The 23,673-nt window shown below is 45.4% G+C and overlaps 1 protein-coding gene across 1 annotated transcript in view; it reads right to left on the bottom strand.

The window, feature by feature from the left end:
• Positions 1–23,673, bottom strand: part of Mthfd1l (methylenetetrahydrofolate dehydrogenase (NADP+ dependent) 1 like) — a 177,062-nt gene that overhangs the window by 133,896 nt on the left and 19,493 nt on the right. The window contains exons 8-9 of the mRNA XM_050135766.1: positions 10,487–10,598; positions 1,486–1,577 (exon numbers count right to left, since the gene is read on the bottom strand). Of these exons, the coding sequence (XP_049991723.1) occupies positions 1,486–1,577; positions 10,487–10,598 (204 nt within the window). The remainder of the gene's footprint in view (positions 1–1,485; positions 1,578–10,486; positions 10,599–23,673) is intronic.

Here is a 23,673-nt window from a genome sequence, read left to right as displayed (position 1 = left end):
TTAAATAAAGGTTTTACTTATGTATATATGTGTGCTTATAGATGGTGGTCACAGGTTAACATCAGATAGAGTTTCTTCTATTGCTCTCCAACTCATGCTTTTATAATTAAGTAATTGATTTTTTATTATATGTGTGTGGGTGTTTTCCCTGCATGCACCATCTATGCACCGTGGGTACAGAAAGCCTGGGGAGGCCAGAAGAGAACCCTGGATCCCATGGAACTGGAGCTATAGATGGTTGTGAGCTGCCATCTGGATGCTGGGAACCAAAATTGGATCCTCTGTTAGAGCAGTCATTGCTCCTAGCCACTGAGCCACCACTCCAGCCCTACCACCTTAGTTTTGAGACAGGATCTTTCACTGAACCCAGAACTATACTGTCTTCCCAGCAAGCCCCAGATATCCTTCTCTCTCTCTAGTGCTGGGATTACCATTGCTCCCAGCTTTTTATTGGGGTACTGGGGTTCAAACTCAGGCCACTCAGTTTGTGGACCAAGCATTTTCTTGACTGAGCCATCTCCTTGGATGGACTTTTCATCTCAATTAGAAAAGAAAAAATAAAGACAACGTAAGCCTACATGAAAGATGATCTTGGACATCCAGATTCCAGTATTTTGTATTTGTAATGCCATTTCCAATACAATCCTTCTGAGGTCAGTTGAAACGTACAAGGAAACGGAATTACTCAACAGTGGTACATGTACATCTATATGCATTGAAATTAAGATAAACAGATGTAGTCCCGCAGGCTCTGGCACCCTCAGAATGCTCAGTAGCGATAGTTAAGAGCTGGGAACTTCAGGGTTTAGGCTGCACGGATGATGGTGGCTTGAAAAGATGCCAACAAGCTTTTCAATAGCCAGATGGGCTTTCCCTCTAAGAAAGCTGGTGATTTGCTTCTAACAAAAGCAAAGAGTGGCAACATGTGATTTTTTTCAGAGAGTACACCTCAGAACAGATCCTTTGCTCAGTTTGTGGGTCACTCACGGTGGGTGAAGTTAACTGCAGCAATGCACGCAGCCCTATGGAGAGGCCCACGAGGGATAAAAGCATCCACTCAACAGTCAAAGAGGAGCTTAGGGTCACATGCCGAAAGCCACGTGTGGCTGCGTTATCTCGGAAGTGAATTCTCAGCCCTCAACAGAGCCCTGGATGGCATCTTGATTCAATCATCTGAGAGGCTTTAACCACACAGCTAGCCAGCTCCCAGGTTCGGATGCAGGAAAGCTCTGAAACACCACCTGATTCAAGTTTGGGGCTGCTATGTTTGAGAGGTGATGCATTATACAGACAGGACTTTGGGCATCTGCCATGCGATCATCATGTGAAGGTGGCAAGCAGAAGGCTTCTATGAGTCCCCATTTCCTTACATCAGGTGGCTTTGATCCCCCAGTGTGTGAAGCGCCTGACACGGTACCCGATAGGCAGAAAACACTAGCAGCCACTAACAAGACACCCAAACTCAAATGGCAGTGTCAAACAAACCTGTATCCGCAGAGCTGCAGCAAGGAGACTCACATTCTCTCCTGTAATGAGCCCTTTCCTGAGGACCCCAGGAGAGCCCTCTCTCGGCTTCCCTGCAGAAACATTGAATAGGGAAAGGCTTAGAGTGTATTGCCATTTATAAACAACTGGTCTTTGTAAAAACCCAGCACATTGAATCATGGTGCCCATCAGGTATCGCCCAAGGAAGTTGGGAGTCAATAGGCCAGTGACCTGTCTCACAGCCTTGAGGATCTCAGTGGGGGCTCTTTTATATTTTACATCAGATCACTTAAACTATTAATCAGGGATATATAAAAGCTCAGTTTAATAAGGCACCCTGCTTGGGAGAAATCTCACATAGAACACAGAAACAATCTAAGAAGTCTCTTCAAGCACCCCAGGTGTCATACTGTGATCTACAAAAAACAAACAAACAAACAAACAAAAAACAAAACAGAATTAGCTGGATGTGGTAGTCTAGCCCTGTAAACCCAACACTTGGAAAGCCGAGGCAGGAGAATAGACAGCTTAAAGCTATCCTAGGCTACATAGCAAAGTCTAGGCTACATAGCATAATCCTGTTTCATGAAGATAACTAAAAATAGAGATATAAATATAAGAGTAACTTAAGACAATTCTACTTGGGTCTGGTGGCCTGAAGTCCTAGTTACTCAGGAGGCTAAGGCAGGGCCAGTCTAGGGAAAGTAGTCAGACTCAGTCTCAAAATTAAAAAGCAAAAGGACTGGAGATATAGTTCAGTGGTAGTGGTAGAGTGTTTGAGGCCCTGGGTTCAACGCGCAGCACCTCTGTCCCCCCACCCCAGGACAATTCACACTATTTATGGTAGAGGCAGCATAGTATAAACAGAAGTTTCTGTCCTGCCTGGTCCCACATCCGTTCAGTCCCAAAGAAACACACAGAGGCTTATATTAATTATTATCGGTTTGACCTATTAGCTCAGGCTTATTATTAACTAGCTCTTACAACTGTATAGCCCATAATTCTTATCTAGGTTTAGCCACGTGGCTGCTACTTTTCTCAGTCCAGCATTTCCATCTTGCATCCTCTATGTCTGGGTGGTGACTGCAGTCTGAGCCTTTTCTCTTCCCAGAAATCCTCCTAGTCTGGTTGCCCTGCAAATACTTCCTGCCTGGCTCCTGGCCAATCAGGGTTTTATTAAACCAATACAAGTGAGAAGTCTTTATAGGGTGCAAGAGCATTGTCCCATATGAGCATAGCCTGCACAGCAGCCCCACCTAGACCTGTATCAGACTGACACCTCCATCTCTGACCCAGCCTGGCTTTGGGTCGTGACTTCCTAAGGGTAAAATAAGCCTCTCAGGATTGTGTGGCATAAAATGCAGTATGGCCCATGAGGAGCGTACTCTATAGGATGCTCATTTTAACTATCAGACATAACGTCTGGATTTCTGATACAGTGGGGCTTTGTCTTCTTACGAGAACCTGTAACCTTTCGGGATAACACCAGAGAAATAAATAGAAGTCAGTTTACTTGTGAACACGAGGACAAACAGGAGTAAAAAACACCCAGAGGATAAACTCTAAATCTGAGAAGAGAGCAAGCTTCCTTTGGTCATTAAAAGAATAAAAATTGCTGTCAATTTATCTATGTAAAAAAAAATTCCATTCAAATAAAATCAAACGTAGTAAATTCTTTATCAAATAATGTGACAAACTCAGAAGACATACATATAACTTACATATTATATTTATATTTTCAAAGTAGTAACTGTAGGTTTTAAAGTTGTTTTGAGACAGGGTCTCACCAGGTGGCCCTTGCTCGCATGGAAAGGGCTGGTTCATTGGCCTGTGGCTCTACTGGATGTGCTGGCATTTTAAGGAAGGAAGAAGTTAGGTGACTGGGGTCGTGCCCCTGGGACTCCAGACCCTTCCACTTTCAGTCTGCTTCCTCGCCACCACTCCTGCTATAGGCACCTTTCCACCACAGACCTAGAGCAACAAGGCTTGGGAAACATGGCATGAACTCTTGGAAACCACAAAACCAAACTTTCTTCCTTATTAGTTGATTTTTTTTCTCAATAATTTTTCACAGTAGCAGAAAGTTGACAGACATCCCTGGTTTTGAAATTTGGGGATCATTAATGAGAATTCCATTTTCCCCTCTTTTAGTTAGCAATTATAAAATTTATTAAAAGAAAACACACATGTAAAATGCTTTGGGCTGTGCCCTCTCTTAAAGGGGGAAAATGCTTCTAATAGCAATGCTTTTGAATTAAACAATTTTCCTCTGTTTCTGGACCACTGGACTCTTAAATTATCCACTCTGCTGACAGTCCTTTGCAAGAAATTGCACAAAACACTTAAAGAGTATGTGTTCCATGATGTTTTATTGTCAAATGCATTAAGGGTGTTGAAAAAACTATCCCCCATGTATAGTTTAAAGATGAGCAATGCTTTGGCTCTATAAATCACATCTAGGCAGGACAAGAGTCAAAAACATGGGAGAGATTTGTTTTGCTTTGTTTTAATCACTAGAGACCTGCTCTTAAGTTCCCGTCCAACGACCATGGAAAAGAAAAACGTACTGTTCATCCCCCAGTCTTTAAGCAGTGGAGAATCAAGACAGCTACAATTCCAGGGGCTGGTATCCATTTGCAAATGCATGTTCCCAGAACATAAGGGCCACAGTCACACAGTAAAGAATTTTTATCACTTTAGGTGCTTGCACAATGCAGGGCTCAGGAAGCGACTAGGCTGCAGTTTTGAAACCCTGCATGAAGGCTGCCTGCTAGGTCTAAACGAGCTCACTGATGGCTTGAAGGCTCAATGAACAATGTGAAGAGCAGGTATAAGCAAAACAGAATACCTTCCTTCCTCTCAGCTCTCAGGACAGCTGTCTGAAGGAAATAGACCTAGAGGGGAATATGATCCCATGATTGGATCAGAAATCGTGAGGAGTTTTTGGAAGAAAGCGCCAAGAACGAATCAAATGAGAAGCCTGGGTGGAGGGAGTTATAACCCGATGCTAACAGAAGTCTGTGACCAGTCAACCTTCCCTTCTGCAGGGACTGGCCTACCCCTAATTTACACTCAGTTATACTCAATTAATTATACCCAACAAATACAGCTAATGCTGTAGGTGTCAGGGCACCAGATCTGCCCACAAAAGCTGGGCATGTTCACTCACAGGGCTGGCTTTAGCCTTGTAGGCACAGTGGACATAGATGCCTTGCCATTTAATTCACACATGCTAGACAAGTGAGTTCTTACTGAGTCATAGCAGAGGCTTTTCACTAGCTAACCCCCCCCCCCACACACTTTACAAGAGTCTTATAGAGATCTTCACAAACTAACACACATACACACACACTTTACAAGGGTCTTACAGAACCCAGTAGTTCTCTGGAAGTGAGTGTCTAAATTTCAGCAATGCTTGGGGTATCATTTGCTTTTCCTTTTATTAGCGTCAAATAAAACTGTGACTCTTTTTAACTGGAAAAACATGATCGGGTGAGAAGATACTTTTATTTAATTCTGTATACTTATTTACTGGGCAGACCTGCTTTTATAAATTTTCTGTTTTTTCTGGGGTAGGGATAAATATCGAGACAGAATTGATTGCAGAGAATTTGAAGCCATTACAGTGGGAGGACTCAGGGAAGAAGGAATACATTGTCCGTACACTTTAACGTGCGGATGAGTTTTGGGAAAGGAAACCACTGCTTCGGCACCCTGAGGAGTGAAGGAAGGACTCCACCTGGAGGCTGTCCCCCGTCTGGGTGTCCCCAGCCTGGGTCCTGTCCTAAAACATGGGAGGAACTTCTCACTTCCCACCAACATTTAACCCATGGCTCCTCGGGGGCACGTCACTTTAAAAGATGGTATTCCATTTCCAATGTTTTAAGACAGTACTGACTGAAATTTGTGCAGAGAGAAGTCAAGGCTTCTTTGTTACGCTGCTACCTGTGGAGGTCGGAACAGCCTCTTCTTGGACAACCCCAGGAGGAGGGACAGACCGCTAAGACAGCCTTCCTCCCCGCACTGCTCCACCCCCTCAGGACCTGGCTTTGATGCAGAGGCAGCCGGTGGACCACCTTTCTATCACAATCCTACGACTCTACAGACAACTCTTTCATGGTTTTCCTGTTTAGGATGACAAGTTATTCCAAAGCCAGGAGAGCTAAAAACACGGAAATTAATACAGATAAACTTAAACAAACACTCATCTTGTTTTTTTCTAGTTCCAGGAGCTAAATTTGTAAGGTGAGATGGTGACGCGAGCCAGAGGGAATCCTCTAGAAGGATTTACGACAGGGCCCTCAGCGAGAGCCGCCGCCATCATTTCAAACATCTGAATCCCACTATCAAATTACAGTACACAATTTCTGTTCCTTTAAAAGAAAGAAGATTTGAATTCTAAAGAAATGAAAATAATGTAAACATTAGAACTACCTTATATAACTTTGCAACCTCCAAGACCAAATTAAGGAGGAATTAAGACACTACACACCTAAGCTAAATGGCTTTATGTTTTCTTCTTTTGAGAAGGCACTCAGGTTTCCAAGACTGACCTTGAACTTCTGACCCTCTGCCTCCACCTACCCAGGGATTTTAGGTTCGCGTAGCTACATCACATTTCATGCCAGGGTGGGGGATTGAATCCAGGGCCCTGTGTGTGGCCTGAACTCCAGGCAAGAACTCCATCCTCAGCCTTGGCTTAAATCTTTTAAAAGGTGACTAACTGAATGTAGTGAGAATGAACTAAAAATTCAACTAGAAAATTGGCGGTATGTCTCAGGGGGTAGGTGTGTGTTGCGGGGGTGGGGGAGCTGGGTAATACAGACATGCATCTCAGAATAAAGTGTATATTTCAGGGATAGATGTGGTGGGCAGAGAGCTGGCTAATACAGACATGTATCTCAGAATAAAGCATATATCTCAGGGATAGATGTAGTGGGGGTGGGGTGGGGTGGAGTCAGGTAATACAGACATAAAGCAGAGTTCGAGTCAGAAGGAAACATCTCATCTTATTCCAAACTACAAAGGTTGATGTATTCAAGGTCTGCCCAATTTCTCTGGTGCTACCATCATACTCTTTTAGAATCCCCTTCCCTGGGCATAACTTCCAAGAAAACTCATAAACTGCTGCTGTGAAGTCAGTCCTGTGCGCTGGGAAGATGGCGAAGGGAGAATGTGAACCAATGCTCACCGGTAGCTAGTCCGAAAAAGACATGGCCCCCAAGTGTTCATGCCAATTACTCTTCCCAGCCAAGTTTCCCATTCCTATTTTATCCAAGGAAACTAGGGATTGGGAAGCTGAAGGGATTTCCTCAAAGCCACATGGCCCAAGGGGACAGTATAAATAAGAGTTTAAAAAAAAAATCAGTGTGTAAGTGTGCATGCGTGTGTTTGGGGTGGGCAGTGGGCAGGTGCAGCTAGGGAGATGGCTTAGACATTAAGAGCTTTGACTGGAGGTTGATGGTTCCCAATCCCTGCACTGGATGGTTCACAACCACCTGTAACTCTAGTCCCAGGGGACAGCTACATTCTCACACTTCTGCGAGCACCTGCAATCTCTCTCAAACACAAACAAAAGAGAAATAAATAAAAATAATTTTTTTTTAAAAAAAAGGTCCAAACAATGAAGTGTGGTGTGGTGGTACAACCTTGTAACCTCAGCCCCAAGACGCTGAGTCAGGAGGATTGAGAGTTCATAGTGAGCCTCAGCTAAACAATGAGACTCTGTCTCCAAAATAAAACAACAAAATCTCACACCAGTGAAATAGCTATCTTCTCTTGAATGACATAATCCCAGATTCATTCATACCCTTTCCATTCCAACAAACTGTCCCCCTGCAGGCCCCGCAAAAGGAAAAACCCCACCCAGGTCCTCTGGGTCACCTGGTTTATCACCCTGAGTCCTGGGAGACAGCTCAGGACTTTTCTCTCACTCCGTATCAGACACCACTGTTTTGGCATGACAGAACTCTACAGATTTGAGTAAAACACAAAGATGCTGCTGTTTGGTCCTGTTTTCTGGACCCAAGACTAAAGACCAGCTTCTCTGTCCCATCCAATACATATGTCCCTGTATCTTACAACATGGCGTACAAAATGGCTGTATGCAGGGTAAATTCTGTTCTTCACCAATCAAGGTGTTCCAAGACCACAGCATTCCTTCTTTTAAAAAAATATGTTTTAAGTAATAAATAAATAAATAAATAAAGCATTTGACCTTAAAGTCAGAACACAGGATGTAGGTGTAGACTTTCTATGTCTAAATTCCACGTACTCAGTTCATGTGACAGCGGCACGAGAGACCTGGACAGTCAGGTCTAACACTTCTCTGAGCACAGCTTCAGCCATTGGGAAACTCTCCCAGGGTTGGTACCAATAACACGCCTGCCTCTATAGAGTTTCTGTACCATAACCTCCCAGATCCCATCAGGATCATGATGAGAACGAATATCTTTAAGATCCTCATCGTTTAAACAAAAGCACTTCTCTCTTTAACAGCGGTTCTGAAACTATCCACTCACTAGTTTCAAGTGGCCAGATGATGACGAAAGAGGAAGCCTTTTCCAACCTCCTCATTGGTTCAGCCCTCTACATCCAAGCCTATTCCAACCTCCTCATTGGTTCAGCCCTCTACATCCAAGCCTATTCCAACCTCCTCATTGGTTCAGCCCTCTACATCCAAGCCTATTCCAACCTCCTCATTGGTTCAGCCCTCTACATCCAAGCCTTTTCCAACCTCCTCATTGGTTCAGCACTCTACATCCAAGCCTTTTCCAACCTCCTCATTGGTTCAGCCCTCTATATCCAAGCCACTACGATGAGAACCTCTTGACCATTGACAATGTGCTACAACCATGAGCAGCCCTGGAAATGGCCTGCATCTTATCAGCATGCTGTCCCGTCAGCCCCGAGTGTGAGCAGGACAAACACTGGGAAGGATCCCTACCATAGCCATAGGATAGCTCTCGGGCGGCGCTTACCTGCCCCTCATCAACACCCAGCCTCTACTATGGGGCCAGGCACCATCTTGTTAATGTGAATTTCCAAAACCAACAAGGAAAGTATTATAAAGGGACCAGTGAGATTTAAAATAAACTAGCTGCAATTATTCCACTTATAGAAGAATTAAATCAATATAGAAGGCTTCTAGTCTTTTATGCTCTCTTAAGCATCAAAATACTGAAATTTAAAGTTATTTAAACATAAATTCTTTTTATTTATTCTTTTGGAATTTCAGAGATGTACATATCCCACACCTATTCTCCAATATAACCTACGCTTTTTTTATTAATTATTGTTATTATTGGTTGGTTGTTTGGTTTGAGACAGGGTCTCACTGTGTAGCTCTTGGTGTGGCCTGGAGCTTGGTATATAGACCAAGTTTGCCTAGATTTCCCAGAGCTCCTCCTGCCTCTGCCTCCTGAGTGCTGGGATTAAAGGTGTAATATCTTTAAAAATAGTTTTATCAAAACCAAGAGCTCTAAAAGAAACGTTAAAAATAAAGTTTTCCTTACAGAAAATATACTATTTTTTACATAACAGCAGAGAATAAAGACAGCCCAAAAGAATACTGAAGTAGATTCTGTCTCCAGCTAGAATTGCGCCAAAACTGTTCTCAGTAAAAATGCTAACAAAAACCAGCAGGTAAGTACTCTTGCAAAGAATATAAAATCATGAAAAAGCAGAAACAGGGACATTATAACTAAGCGTCCTCACCGAACTAGGATTCTGATCCCAATCTACCACAGCCATCACTTACGGTTAGAGATTGCTTTCTTAGGGAACAATAAAAGTTGTATGCGTGTCTGTAGGAAATATGACATGTATTTCATGTGTTTTTGCAGCATAAGGGATGGCACTGATAGTTTCACACATGGGAGGCAAGCCCTCTACCACCGAGCTACATTCTCCAGCCTTCACACGGTATGGATTTTTTTAATTTTAATTTTTAAAAATTATATCTATATGTATATTTATTTATTTGTATTGTGTGTGTGTGTGTGTGTGTGTGTGCATATCACGGCCATGGTTGGTGTCATGATCCCGTCAGAGGTCAATTTGACGGGATTGGTTCTTCCCTTCACAAGTGGGGCCTTGGGATGGCATTCAGGTCATCAGGCTTGGCGGCAAGCACCCTTACCCACTCCACGCACCTGCGGGCCACAGGTGTCTTTAGAACAAGCCGGGCAGGCCCTGCTCGCACACACAACTGCACCTCTACTTGCTCCATTGCTCTGTGTGCTTTTACAGCCAGAATATTTCAGGGGTCACCGGGAGGGGGACTCTGGAGACACACGGCTGATCTCCATCCCGACCCTCCCAGCAGCTCCGCTTTCCCTCTGCTTTTCACAGAGAGGCTGCCAAGAATCTTTGGCAAGGAAAGACTCCACCATTTCTAGTCTACCTAGTCTCAGATTGTCTCCTGAGGTCACAGGTATCAGTCATGTCTGTCAGATACCAGGGGCCAGCAGAGGTGTTCTGGTGGTGGGAAGGGGAAAGGGTAGTACTTCCGCTGATACCTTGGTCTTTCTGCTCACAACGTGAAGCTGGTATCAGAAAGCCCAAAGGTGTGCACATGGAGAGTTCGGTCACCTGTTCTGCACACCCACACTGACAGCAGCCATCCTCTCAAGAATACATTGCGGTAGTTTGGAAGAAAATGACCCCCAAAAGGAGAGTCACTGTTAGGAGGGGTGGCCTTGTTGGAGGAAGTGTGTCACTGTGGGGGCAGGATTTGAGATCTCTTGTGCTCAAGCGTCCCTCAGTGTGACCGCTGACTTCCTGTTGTCTGCGTGCTCCCTTTCATGATCACAATGGACTGAGCCTCTGAAACTGTAAGTGAGCCACCACCAATTAACTCTTCCTAAGAGTGGCCATGCTCATGGTGCCTCTTCCCAGCAATAAGACCCTAAACCAAGACACACGTTCTCTACTGAAGAAGCAAGGTGACTATTTCCCCCAACATCATCGCCCCCTGCCCCACCAAGGTGAAGCGATTTACCTGACGAGATGTCATGGAAGCAATTGAGGACGGTGGCTCCTGACGGGATCCACTCGGCAGGGATCTCTTCTGGCTTAGGAGAACCTAAGACCACAACATCTGCCTCTTGAAGCTAGAAGGAGAAAAGGAGAGAAAACCGCACACATTAACCTAGAGCATTAGATCTAGAAAACTTCTGATGTCACATGACTCCAAAGTAGCATGTACTTTTAATACAAGACCCCAAGTTTCATACCAAACTGTGGGCCTAGACTAAGACTCCGAACCAATAAGCATAACTCAGTACAAGTAGGACACGAGACTAACAATCTTGTGTTAAAGAGAATGGCGCTATAAAAACATCCTCACGGTTGCTGCTGCGGTGTAAACACTACACAAGTATTATCGTTTCTATGTCCCACCCCTTTAGACGTTACTCATGTCGGGAATGGAACAGAAGATTGGGAAGTTAGCTCAGCATGTAAAGAGCTTACAGTGCAAGCATGAGAATCCAAGACCAAATCCCCAAAACTCTCTTCTGACCAGACCTGGGAGTATAGCTGTAATCCAAGTGTGCCTACGAACAAGTCACATGGAGACAGGAGAATTCCCTAGAAAGTGGCGAGCCAGCCAGACTGGGCCATGCTTTGTCAAAAGATCAAAGAGAGCCTGTCTCAAACGAGGTGAAAAGTGAGCCCCTGGTCACCACACACTTTCTGTGGCCTTACCCTCGCATGATCATATACTCTTTAAAAAAAAAAGATTTATTTATCACGTGTATTATGTGTATAGTATTCTGCCTGCATGGACACCTGCATGCCAGAGGATGGCACCAGATCTCATTATAGATGGCTGTGAGCTACCATGTGGTTGCTGGGTATTGAATTCAGGACCTCTGGAAGAGCAATCAGTCTTCTGAGCCATCTCTCCAGCCCAGCATATACACACTCTTATGTATAGACACACACACACACACTGGAGGAAGGGAAAGAAATTTAAAAAGAAAGAAGAAAGATATCTCTGCCAAGACAACTGCCTGAGCAGCCATTCCTCCTCCTGTATGCTACCGGCCAAGACACAGTTAAAGAGCACCAAGACATGCGGAGCCAACAACCCCGGCAGTCTGGCCAGTTCAAGCCGTCCATGACCTCTGCGGAGGGATCTGAGAAGAAGTTAGAACTCGTGGCTGATGTTATGCATAGGGGAAAGTGTTCTGGTGGGAAGATGATTGCAGACATCTGTTTCACAAAGCCATTTCTCATTTACATACTTAAATGACTGTCATAAATTCAACCACAGCAGTCCTCAAAGGAAACACAAATGTTTACGGCTGGCTCCCGAGCAGCAGATAAGAAACATCATTTTGCTAGATGTTCCTGCGCGGGGACAGGGAAACCAGAATGCGTTAAAGCACTTCTGGAAAGGCCGTCTGGAAGAACAATGCTGAAGTGTTCATTTTGGGAAAAGCCAGGGACCATAGCTTCATGCCTGCCCCTAAGACCCCTCAGCCTCCTGCACATGGTACCTTTGGTACAACCCATTCTCTTCGTTACCTAGAAATCTCGAGAATTTTATTCTGGTTCCTTAGCTGCGTACCTACATACATCACTAGAGCAGCTGCACTAATAAGCGATCAGGGGGCTGTTAATCCCTCACCAAAGGGCAAAACCCTCCTCCCTTCACCGTCACGGTGTAGATGCTAATTCTTTCTGGGAAGAAAAAGTGCTAGATGCTTAGATCAATGAAAAACCCACTGAGGATGGGGCAAGATTTTAATGAGCTCCAAATTCAAGGAGAATTATTGTCTCCCTGGCCGCTTCAGCTTCCCTCTCCCCACATGGGAAAGGCCCTGGCTAGAGCCTGGCTTGAAACTTTACCTCATAACAAAATATTGCTTTCTCTGTGGAGACGAGAGTAGCATAGCTTAGCGGGAACCACCCACTCCCCAGGCAGAGGAGCAAATGTTAAAACAATAGGAAGACACAGATACATGGACATCGCTGTGGAGCACGTGGGGTACAGTGGGGTTCAGGGACCATGCAGATCATTCCAGTGACCCTTATGGGGAGGGGACACCAAACATGGAAGGAAGGGAGCAGGCAGATGCGATCTGGAAGGCTACGTGAGAATCTGCCTTTTTCTATCTAGCAAATGTAACACATTTAAAGACAGGAGACAATAGCAACAACAGTCCCGTCATCGAGACTGGACGCGACACGTTAGTCCTCCAGCAATGTGTTGTGGAGGAGTATAAATAATGGAAGAATTAAAGCTGGAACAAGTAAAACAAGTCAAAACTAAACTAAACAACCCTCCCCCAAAACAAAACAAAACCCAGTTGATGGGCTGTTAAGAGGACTCAGTGAGTAAAGGTTCCTGATGCCAAGCCTGAGGATCTGAGTTCAATTCCCAGTGCAAAATGACTCTGACTACTTGTCTGTTAAGCTCCACAAGCATGCTGAGGCACGTGTGCCACCCGCTGCCCCCAACCAACAGAAATGTAATTTTTTTTAAGTTGAAAGCTTTATCTGAAGAAATTTGCTTGTTAGCACTTGAGGGTTATGAAACTTGCTTCCACATATTTTGAAATATCATCAGCCCGGTTAAGAATATGAGGTTTAGGGGCTGGAGAGCAGCTCAAGCAGTTGAGAGCACTGGCTGCTCTTCCAAAGGACCCAGGTTCAATTCCCAGCACCCACATGGCAGCTCACAACTGTCTGTAACTCTAGTTCCAGGGGAATCTGACATCCTTATACAGACATGCACACAGGTGAAACCCAAATGTACATGAAATAAATAAATCTTTAAAAAAATATATCAAGTCTAAACAAAGAAACCTGTTTAAAAACAAACACAAGACTCCACAGATAACTGTTTTCCCCAGCAAACATACACCTTGAAAAGAGATGAGATGAAAATCCTCCTTCACCTCACCTTATGGTTTTTTAAAGGTAGCTGGGAGTGTAAAGGTAAAAACCCCATCCCTGGGTGCAGATGTTAGAATCGGGGGGGGTCTTCAGAATGGGGAGACACAAGGCAAACCGATGAGATACAAGAGGAAACGGCACTCAGTAGCTACTTATTCCCCGCCCTCCCACATCTTGGAATGTAAGATCTCCTAGTATTTAATGTCTGGATGGACATCAGCAACTCAACTGGTATTATCCAGCAACCATCTCACACACACCGAACAGGGGGGTACCGAGGGGAGGGGAGGACCCACCACACTGATTTGCCCCTCATGTGATCTCTAGCTTCTAGCAAAAGGGGTATATCTGGTGGCTTTACAGATCCTATAAATTATTGATTCCCCACACAGCTTGGTAAGGAGAGAAGTGTCCACAAACATCCTGTGTAACATGGAGGTTCCTGAACTAGCTCTTAGCATCATCCTGAAAAGAATTCCATATTTGTTTTTTTTTCAGAAAGTGTCACTTTTATTTTAGAAAGTTGTCAATATTTCCAAAATTGCTGATGTTTTCTTAACAACAGAAAGGGATTTGGAAAAGCAAACTTCATGTTTAAAGAATAAAATATGCTCGGCTTGGTATCGCTTGGAAAGAACTGCAGCGTGCAGGAACATTCGTTCCCACAACGAGAAATGCAGCTGAAATCCCGGGTCTCGCGGTACTCTAACTGCCCTCACGGAATTGCACATGCGCACTGCACAATTAACGTCGTATTCTGCAGTGAAAATGGCGTTACGTCTTGGTAATGCATGCCCAGGACCCCACAAAGTATACTTTGTGAATGATCAGCATGCATTTTATATTTTTAAAGATTACCGTTTCTCGTTCTCCTTTCTAACAGTTGTACATACATTTGTTTACACATATACATGTGTGCCTTATAAGTTGGAATTTGCATGAGAGATAGAGAGCGCGTATGTTTGTTGTTTGTTGTTTGTTTGTTTGTTTTGAGACTGGGCAACCTCTATTAATTGTATACATTCTAAATTGATCCATTTTCCTGCAAACGTTGTGACTTGGTTTTTCTTTAGAGCTAGAGATGGAGTCAGTCTATATGTACCAGACTTTCACCGTCCATTCCCGTGTTGACGGACAGCTCCTTTGGCTTTGTTTCCTTGCTCCGGTGACTGGAGCAGCAATAAACATGAGAAACTCGTTGCTGCTTGAAGACCTGTCACCAGAGCCTTCTTGTCAACTTGGATCCTTGCAGTTAGTAATTTTGAAATGTATTGGGCTACTCTTTTGTTGTCCCTGAATCTCAAAGATTAACAAGCCAGGAATTTGAAAACACTGAAACATGTCCCTCCCCCTTCGCTCCCACCGCCACTTAAGGTATAATTCTAAAATGTTTCACTGTTGCTGAATAAACATAATTCTAAAAATGCAACAAAATCACAGTGGTGGTCAGACTGATCTATGCTGTATGAGCTTTGTCTCGGGATTGGAACGGGCAGTAAGAGGGAGGAGGCCCATAGGATACTAAGACATTCCAGGGGACTGGACCTGGGGGCTGGAACTGAAACTGGTCAGGCAGCAGCGGGGAAGGAGGGAGTCAGCTGGGGCCCACCCCATACAGAGTAAAGGAAGAGCGAGAAGGCTGAGTAAGAGTCCCAAGGTCACTTTAGGAGGCGCTGGTGTTAATCAGGGACAGGGGAGCTAAGGATGGCAATAGGGTCTGGCACAGGAGCTAGGAAGGAAGGGGATGGCCCTGCAGGAGAAGGAAAAGGGCAGGGTTGAGGTTTACACCATTCCTGGTGGTTACATGAACTAGAAACCAAAATTGCATTTCTGGCAACTAGGAATTGGCGGGTAATTTTACCATAGCAACCACTCCTGGAGTAGCGTGTACACACTGTGGATAGAGAGCCGTGCTGGAGCAATTTTTCATGAGCAGAATCCCCGTCTATTCATAAAATTTTAAAACTTAGAATGCCTAACATTTGATTTGAAAGTAGCCGAGTCTAGGGCCATACTGCCCGGAACGTGCCAGATCTCATCTGAAATTACCATCCGGCTAGGCTGTGTATCGACGAATTGACAGCCACGTTTTCCTGCAGTAATAAAGCGAGGAACACGGAAAGAGCTGTAACGACTCTAAAATGTCAGGCCCCTCAGATGGTTTCATTCAGATGGCGTCAGGCTTTGGCAAGATAAGAGGATGAGAGTCGTAACAAAGGTATTTCCCCCCCGTTCTGTGCCCACCCAGTGACCTCACTCTGGGAGAATGTTTTTCCTTGCAGGACTCGTGTGTATTTCTGTTGTCTACTCTCTCTTGTGATCAGTAAAACAGATTATTGGCTTTTAAAACCTTCAGGCTTATTTCATAAATCAGGATGGCTGCAAGCCGAACGGGCAACAGAGAATTAAACTTACATATTTACCAACAGCCCCCGGAGGCTAATAAACGGCCTTCCTTTTCCTCAGCTTGCCCAAGTTCAACTCTTACTTCATCGTTCTGGTGAGTATCTAGGCTATTCAGTTGTGTCCAAGAACGCTAGAGAAGACAGTTAATCTCCTTAGAAGTGAATTTTGTACATCCACGTTAGATGGGGCTGGGAATGAAGCGCCGTTGCTATTGTGCTTATTTGGCACGCAGGAAGCCAGGGTTCCTTAACATCAGCCGTGGGAGCACACAGCTATAATCCCTGCACTTGGGAGGTAAAGGGAAGAAGATCAGGAGCTCAAAGTCATCCTTGGCCACAGAGCAGTGCTCCTCAATCTTCCTAATGCTGTGACCCCTGAATACAGTTCCTCACGCGGTGATGACCCCCAACCGTAAATTTATTATCATTGCTACGTTGTAACTGTAATTTTGCTACTGTTAGGAATCATAATATAAATTTCTGATATGCAGATGGTCTTAGTGAACCCTTGTGAAAGGAATGTTTGAGCCCCTATGAAGGGGTCAGGACCCATATGTTGAGAATCACTGCTGTAAAACAAGTGTGGGGTCAGCTTGGGCAAAATGAGACCCTCCTAAATACACACACACACACACACACACACACACACACACACAAGCTACTACTACCACCACCACCAAATACCCTATACCCTAAAAGTCAGGGGAAAATACAGCCTTAAATTCAGTAATATATATGCTTTGAAAGATTATAAAAATAATTATTTTCTTCAAACTCTTGAGAAAAAAGGTAGGACGGACGGGGAAAGGAAAGGAGACTAGAGAAAGTGAGAAGGGGGGGGGAGGGAGAGGCAGAGTGTGTGTGTTGTGGTGAAGGTTCTGGAGGAGGAGAGGGTGGGCCTCAGGATACACCACGTGTCACAGGCACACTGCAGGCTCAAGTTCAAGGACATGGATGGTGCGAAGGGGAACGAGGCTTGGAGTCTCCTGGCATCTACACTTTCCAACCTCCCACCACACATCTACAGATCAGATTTCCGCATCTGCTCTCCTGGAGGAACTCTCTGGGCTTAAGCCGTTCCCCTGAGAGTTGAGGAATCCAGACACATGGCAGAGGGATGTCACATCACCTGGACTTGGGCCTGGGCTCTGCTTACCAGCGACGGTCAGGATCCAGGCCGGTGGTGAGCCTAATACCTGGTTTCTAGTGACTGACAGACAAATTTAAAAGACGGGGAAACGGCTCTCTATACAAAGGGGTGATATCTGCATCACAGATTATGTACAAAAGTGCACCTACCACTACACATCTCAGAAACCCCCTCGGAGAAGGGAAACACAAATCGTGTGTAAGTGGACTGAGGGTGACATCCTCAGCCTGTTTTCTTCAGGACACAGTCCCAGAATCCAGCAGGGCTGATGAGGGCACTCGGTTGTTCAGTCTGTGCCCCACTTCCACACCTGGACTCTGATGACTCAGGGTACAGGTGCAGGTGATCACAGGTGACCACAAAGTGACACGGGTTGCCTGAGAGCTGAACCAAAACCCCAGTCTGGAGGAACATCTCAGTCCCCGGTCAGGTTTCCCATAGAGAATGAGCACCCTGGCAACACGATTCCACTTCTGATCCGTTAAACTGCCCTCCGGAGCCCATGGATCGTTTGTTACACCACCATTTCTAAGGATGTCTGTGAGAACGTGTTCCGAGTTCGAACATTTGCAGCATAACGCATCAAGACAGAAATCAGAGTAATTTGCCTACGGGACATAGGGAGGGCATTTAAAGTGAGGGCAGCTGTAAAGAGGAAGGTCGAGACAGACGCTGCTTTCATTACATCTGCCCCACAAAACTGATCGGATCAATACGCCATTTCTCCCTTATTTCAGTGTCTTGGCTTACATCCGGAACCATCTGAGGCTAATCAATCTGCCAGGTTTACACGGTTCCACTTGACCTCATGCTTATCCGTTTCCGTGTGCTCTCATGAATCCCTTTCTCAACACAGTCTGATATTTTGGCTTTTTAAAAAAGCTCCAATCAGCTCCGTCTTTGGTGTTGACAAGTCACGTGACCAGGCAGGAGAAAGAGCGAAAAGATTAGAAGCCAACATCTGAATGCACTTTGTCAAAGAAAGCTGAGCAGCCAGCACTCCAGGGGCTCACACACGCTGGGGAAGCTAGGTGTTGGCTCTGCATTTCTATACGGTGCCCGTCCCACACAGGACAGGAATCATGACATCGTAGAATGCGCACCACTGTTTCCTAGAAGGGAGCCTGGAAGGCCGCTCAAGTCCAAGGTCTAGGGGAAGGAGTCACATTCAGTCTAGATCAGCCTGCTCACTCCCAAGGTTGTCTCAGGAATTGTAAAGAGTTGGATGGATACAAGAGTAAACCCAACCCAAGGCCACTGGCTTGGGCCCTGCTCACTGTGATGAGCCACAGCTGAGCTGCCAGTGCTTTGGATTCAGAGATCAGACTCACAAGAGAATCTGGAAGAAGTGTTGCAAGCACAGAGGAGGAAAACGTGGTAGCTTCTTTCTTCCCTGTTTTGGGATAAGCCTTCTGTACACTGTGAAGATGTCTTCCTCTCATTGGTTAATAAAGAAGGTGCTTTGACCTGTAGACAGGCAGAATAAGGCCAGGTGAGAAAGCCAAACTGAAAATACACAGAGAAGGGCAGAGTCTGGCAGAGACCCCAGCCAGCCGCCCAAGAAAGAGGCAAGATGCCAGCAGACCATCCACACGGCACACGGCAATACAAAGATTAATAGAAAGGGATTGATTTAAACACAAGAGTTAGTTAGATAAGCCTGAGCTATAGGCCAAACAGTTTATAATTAATATTAAGCCTCTGAGGGAGTATTTAGAAGCAGCTGCGGGACAGGGCGGGGCAGAGAAAACTCTGTACTTCCCAAAAAGATGTATTTGTTTATTGATGAGCACGTGCGTGTACCTGCATCAGTTTCTGCACATCACATGTGTGCACAGATCTGCAGAGGCCAGAAGAGAATGTTGGGTAACTGGGAACTGAACCTAAGTCCTCTGCAAGAGCAGCACACACCCTTAACTGCTGGGCCATTAACACTTCCAGCCCCAAGTATCTGTTCATAACTTAGAGTCTCCAGAAAGCCTCTCCTGCGCCTGTTTCCTCACCTTGTGGGCACAAGGACAGTTCCTGTCGAGTGGATTCGAGCCTTGACATCACCGGGACAACACAACTCACTGTGACCTGCCACTCAGCTAAGGTGACTCACAGGCTGCCTCTGCCGGTCTACAGTATTGTCCTAAAGTGTGGAAAGATCAGCACTCATATAACTCGACGGCCCAGCCCACTTGGAAGACCGGGAGCTCTAGCTACCCCAGTCTTTCACGCACACGACACAACACACTTAGAAATTTCCAGTTCACTTTCAAGCCCTTTTATTAGGCACACTGTGCGCTAAGTATAAACTTTGTGATAACGGAGGTTTGCTCCAAAATCCCAGACACTTTTGAGCCTTCAAATACGAAAGAAAGGCCCGTGTTTCTCTTTCTTTTCCGTAAGTACTGGTTTCCTAAGCATCTCCGTGAAATGAAGAGAAATGAGAGTGTCGGAGTAAATTAAATTCAGACACGTCTCGGATATCTAGAGCACGTCTTCGCTGTGCAGCTGGGATCCACGGGACTCATCCCAGCTGGAGGCTATTCCAGTAGTATCTCCCGGCTGCGCTTTCACCATGACTTCAATGGGACTCTCAAGGGAGCAGAGCTCCGTGATGCCCAACAATTGCATTTTTTTTCCTCCCAAGGACAGGGTACCACTTGACGCACAGACACTCAAGACAAAGCATCGTCTCACAAAGATGGGAGGGATACCAAGGTGAGAAAGAGGGGACCACTCAGTCACAGTGAATTCCCTTCCATGGGATATGGACTGTCTGTCTGCTCCATCACTGCTGCCCAGGGGCCTGGGAAGATAGGTTTGTGTGGAGGACAGTGAGAAAGGTGGGGTGTGGGTAGAGGGGTTCTCAGCTCTACGCAGATGCATACGGCCAAGACCTGGGTGTACACTCATTAGATATGAACAACGTTCAACCTCCCCTCCACTGCGGGACACTTATGGAAATGCAAACCGCACCTGAAACACATGGCAAGAGTCAGCAAATTCCATAACTGTCAGTGACATACTCTGATGGGCGTAAGAAATAAAGCTACCGAACAGAGGTCCATTCTGGTCTCTGCAAGGCTCCATGAAGTCAAATTTCAGTTTGTCATGCTCAGACCCCCTGGAGATTCTAGGTATCGTCACTATCCATATCAGTTCATTTGCAGTTACTATAACAAAATGCCCGAGATTGGAGACAGGTTGAGTTGGTTCCTAAGTTTTTCCGGTTCATGAGCTTAGTGCTTCCTTTTGCCTAGCCAGCCCTGTAGAAGGCCTCTGCACTGCTCTGAATTAGAATGGTTCCCATAGGCTCATATGTTTGAGTGCTTGAATCTAGCAAGGTGGTATGGGCTTGTAATCTCCCACCGAGGAGGCCGAGATGAGCAGATTCCTGGGGTTCTCTGGTCTGCCGGCTCAGATTAGTTAGTGAACTCCGGGACAGTGACAGACAGACCCGTCTCTTATGGCAGACAGCTCCTGAGGATGACATCTGAGGCTGTGCTCTGGTCTACACACACACACACACACACACACACATCAACACACGCCAAAGAGTGAAAGTGGCAAAGCCATGATGGCGTCGCTTCCCAGTCTTTTAGCTAAGATCACGCATCTCAGATGCATGACAACGCTGCTGTAACGTGAAGAAATTATGAGAAAAATGCATATTAATTATTAACAGAAGCTTCTTAGATATGCGAAAACAGGGATGTTCACCATCTCCAGGTTCTCTAGAAAAACCACGGCTATGGACTCCTCCTCTCAGAGATGGGATGAGCTTCATCCCACAGAAGAGTTCAGGTGATTTATTTTCATAAGAAAAAGTGCTTTAAAAAAAAAAAAGTCTTTGTTTTTCAAAAATACAGATAGATCCAGCCAAAGTCTCCGGACAGCTGTGAAAACATTCAGCCGCAGCGAAGGCGTTCTCGCTTCCCACCACAGCTGTTCAGCGCGGGGCAAGGCTTATTTTCCTCTTCCACCAATGCTTCCAAACCAAAAATTCTAGGTTTTCAAGTGCAAAATAGGGGCTGTGACTTAGTGGCTGCCAAGCTAAGCAAGCACAAGGTTTGGCTCTGGGAGAGGGAGGAAGAGAGGGTGGGTGGGGTCGGGCAAAATAATTGTTCTTGAATTTTCTTGAGTAGGCTGCCCCCATGTGGTAACTACTAAAAACACACACGGGTTTCATTCCCTTCCAAGACCACATTCCTGAACTGTCTTAAAATCAGCAAGCATGGCATCAGGTGGACCCAGCTGCCAAGCCACCATTCCAGCTGTGGGTGGAGACCCCTGCCTTCCATGCAGGACTCTAACCTGCCCATCATTCCCCATCTTTTAGCACAGATGATACGTATTTTTAGATGTCATTCAGCATATCCGGGGCGGGAGTATATTCCAAGACCCCTGTGGGTCCCAGAAGCCAGAGATTGTGTAAGTCCACGCATCCTCACAACCTTCAGGTTTTTACCCCAAGGAAACTGTTCAGAGTTTCTCTTTTGGCTTCTCTACCATATCCAAATTAGTATCTTCACAGCTTTCATGCTATGGGGTTGTTATTAAATAAAGCAAAGGGCAGCTGTATACAAGGGATGCCACACTAGATCTGATGCCCCAAATGGGCTACTGTGTGACTAACAGGTGGGGAGCTCAGAGGGTAAAGCTATGCCTGACAGAGATGTTCACCTCGGGGAGGGTGAAGAAGGAAGCGCAGAAGGTTCAGGAGGTCACTGCTCTACTCAGGATGGCACAGTCTCAAGAGTGGCTTGGCGTGAGATTTTTCTACTAAACACTGCCAGGCCGCAAAGATCCCATAAGCAATGTGAACTCAAACTGCCAATCAAGATTCTGTTGCACCTGTCACAGTTGATGTGTTTGTTCGTTGCTGTTTTCAAAACTGAGAAGCTTTACAACGTAGCTCAGACATGGAAAGATATAATAATAGTAGTAATAATAATAGTAGTAGTAATAATAATAATAATTAGACACTCATTATCCAGACTGAGAAAACAGACCAATGGCAGGACTCCTGAGTTTGAATCCATTTCTCAAGATAAACAAATGCTTGGAAGTGGAAAGGTGGCTCAGCAGTTTAGAGTGCTGGCTGCTTTTGCTCTTCCAAAGGACCTGGGTTTCACTCCCAACACCCCACAGGGAGGTTCACAACTATCTGTAACTCTAGTCCTAGAGACTCCAGTGCCCTCTTCTGGCCTCTGCAGGTACCACGTGCATACAGTGCACAACACACACGCAGGCAAAACACTCCATAAGAAGTAAAGAGAAGCACGCACTTCCTCTCTTAAAAGAGAGACTCTAATGTCAGAAAATAAGTCAAAATTATAAATGACTTTTAAAGTCTCAATTAAAATTTATAAATAAACAGTTTACCTAAACTCAAATTTTATAATATATAACAAAGTGAGGAAGAAAAAGAAAACAACAACAAAGGTTGGGCTTGAAGCAGTCTTCCTGACTCAGCCCCCTTAGAGCTGGGATTGCAAGCATGTCACCATGCCTGACCAAGGCCCTTCTTCATGCCAGACTGTTTAGATACAGGACTTTGTTTTGTGCTGAGCACGGATGACAATTGCCGTTAATTTAAGTGCTGATGGTTTGTTACTGTTTTCCAGTTTTATACTCCAGTCGTGGCTGCTCATGAGTAGTATGGATGGCAGTGCTTTATTTCTTTCATTTGAGACAGTCACTAGCCCAGGCTGACATTGAACTTCTAATCTTCCGGCAGCTACACCGAGCACTAGGATTGCAGGTAGGCACCACCGGTCATGCTGCCATAGGGACTGAACCCAGGCTTTACGCATGCTGAGCACAGATCTACCGTCTCCTCCTTTATAACAGGTACATAAGTAAAAAATATAACGTATTAAAATAGAACACACGAAACTCAGTAAGTCAAGGGAGGAGAGGGGAAGAAGAGAGAATGAGAAGATTGGTTGTTCAAACCCACTGAGCCCTAATTACAAGCCAGGTAGCCTGCTAAGTGCTTCCCAGCGACCAACTGTCTGCTTTGGCTATCACACCATCCAGGAGGGATGTGATCTGATGGCCTTTGCCGCACTGTGAACAATCCCACTGGGGCGAATGAATACCCAAACCCGACTCAGAGAAAGCTGAAGAGAGCAGGACAGGGCCAGGGACTGAGATGGGAGGAGAAAAGTCCTCAGCAGGGGCTGGAAAGCATCTCATTCACTTCTCCCTCCCAAGCTGAAGGGTGAAGGCTTTTTCACTCCCTTCCTTCATTCTCAAAGTCATGTCAAAGACTACAGAACTTAGTAGACATCTAGTACTACTAAATAGTAATCACAGTAGTATCCATGATAGGTAGGCAGTCATGGTAGTACTCAGGCTAGCCATTATCCAATTCCTTTCTCTGGTATTCCAAGGTGATCATTGTGTGTGTGTGTGTGTGTGTGTGTGTGTGTGTGTGTGTGTGTGTGTGCATGTGCTGCCACACATATCCACCCAGAGGGGCCACTGAACATCTGTCCTGCTCCATCACTCCATGCCGTTTCTATTCCCTCCATACAGCGTCTCCATGAAATTGTACCTAAGCTGGCAGCTGACAAGATGCTCCTGTTTCTGTCGCCATAGCAGTGGGGAACATGTCCAGCTTTTTAAGGGGTGCTGAAGTTTAAACTCAGGTCCTCAGGCATGCTCAGCAAATGGTCCTAGCCACTAAGCCATCTCTCCAACCCCAAATCTGAGCTTTTGATGAAGAAA

Source organism: Alexandromys fortis, unplaced genomic scaffold, assembly GCF_014885135.2.
Source record: "Alexandromys fortis isolate MF-2015 unplaced genomic scaffold, M_Fortis_MF-2015_v1.1 scaffold_23, whole genome shotgun sequence".
NCBI classification, from domain to species: Eukaryota; Metazoa; Chordata; class Mammalia; order Rodentia; family Cricetidae; genus Alexandromys; species Alexandromys fortis.
This window is presented reverse-complemented; position numbering and strand designations above follow the sequence as displayed.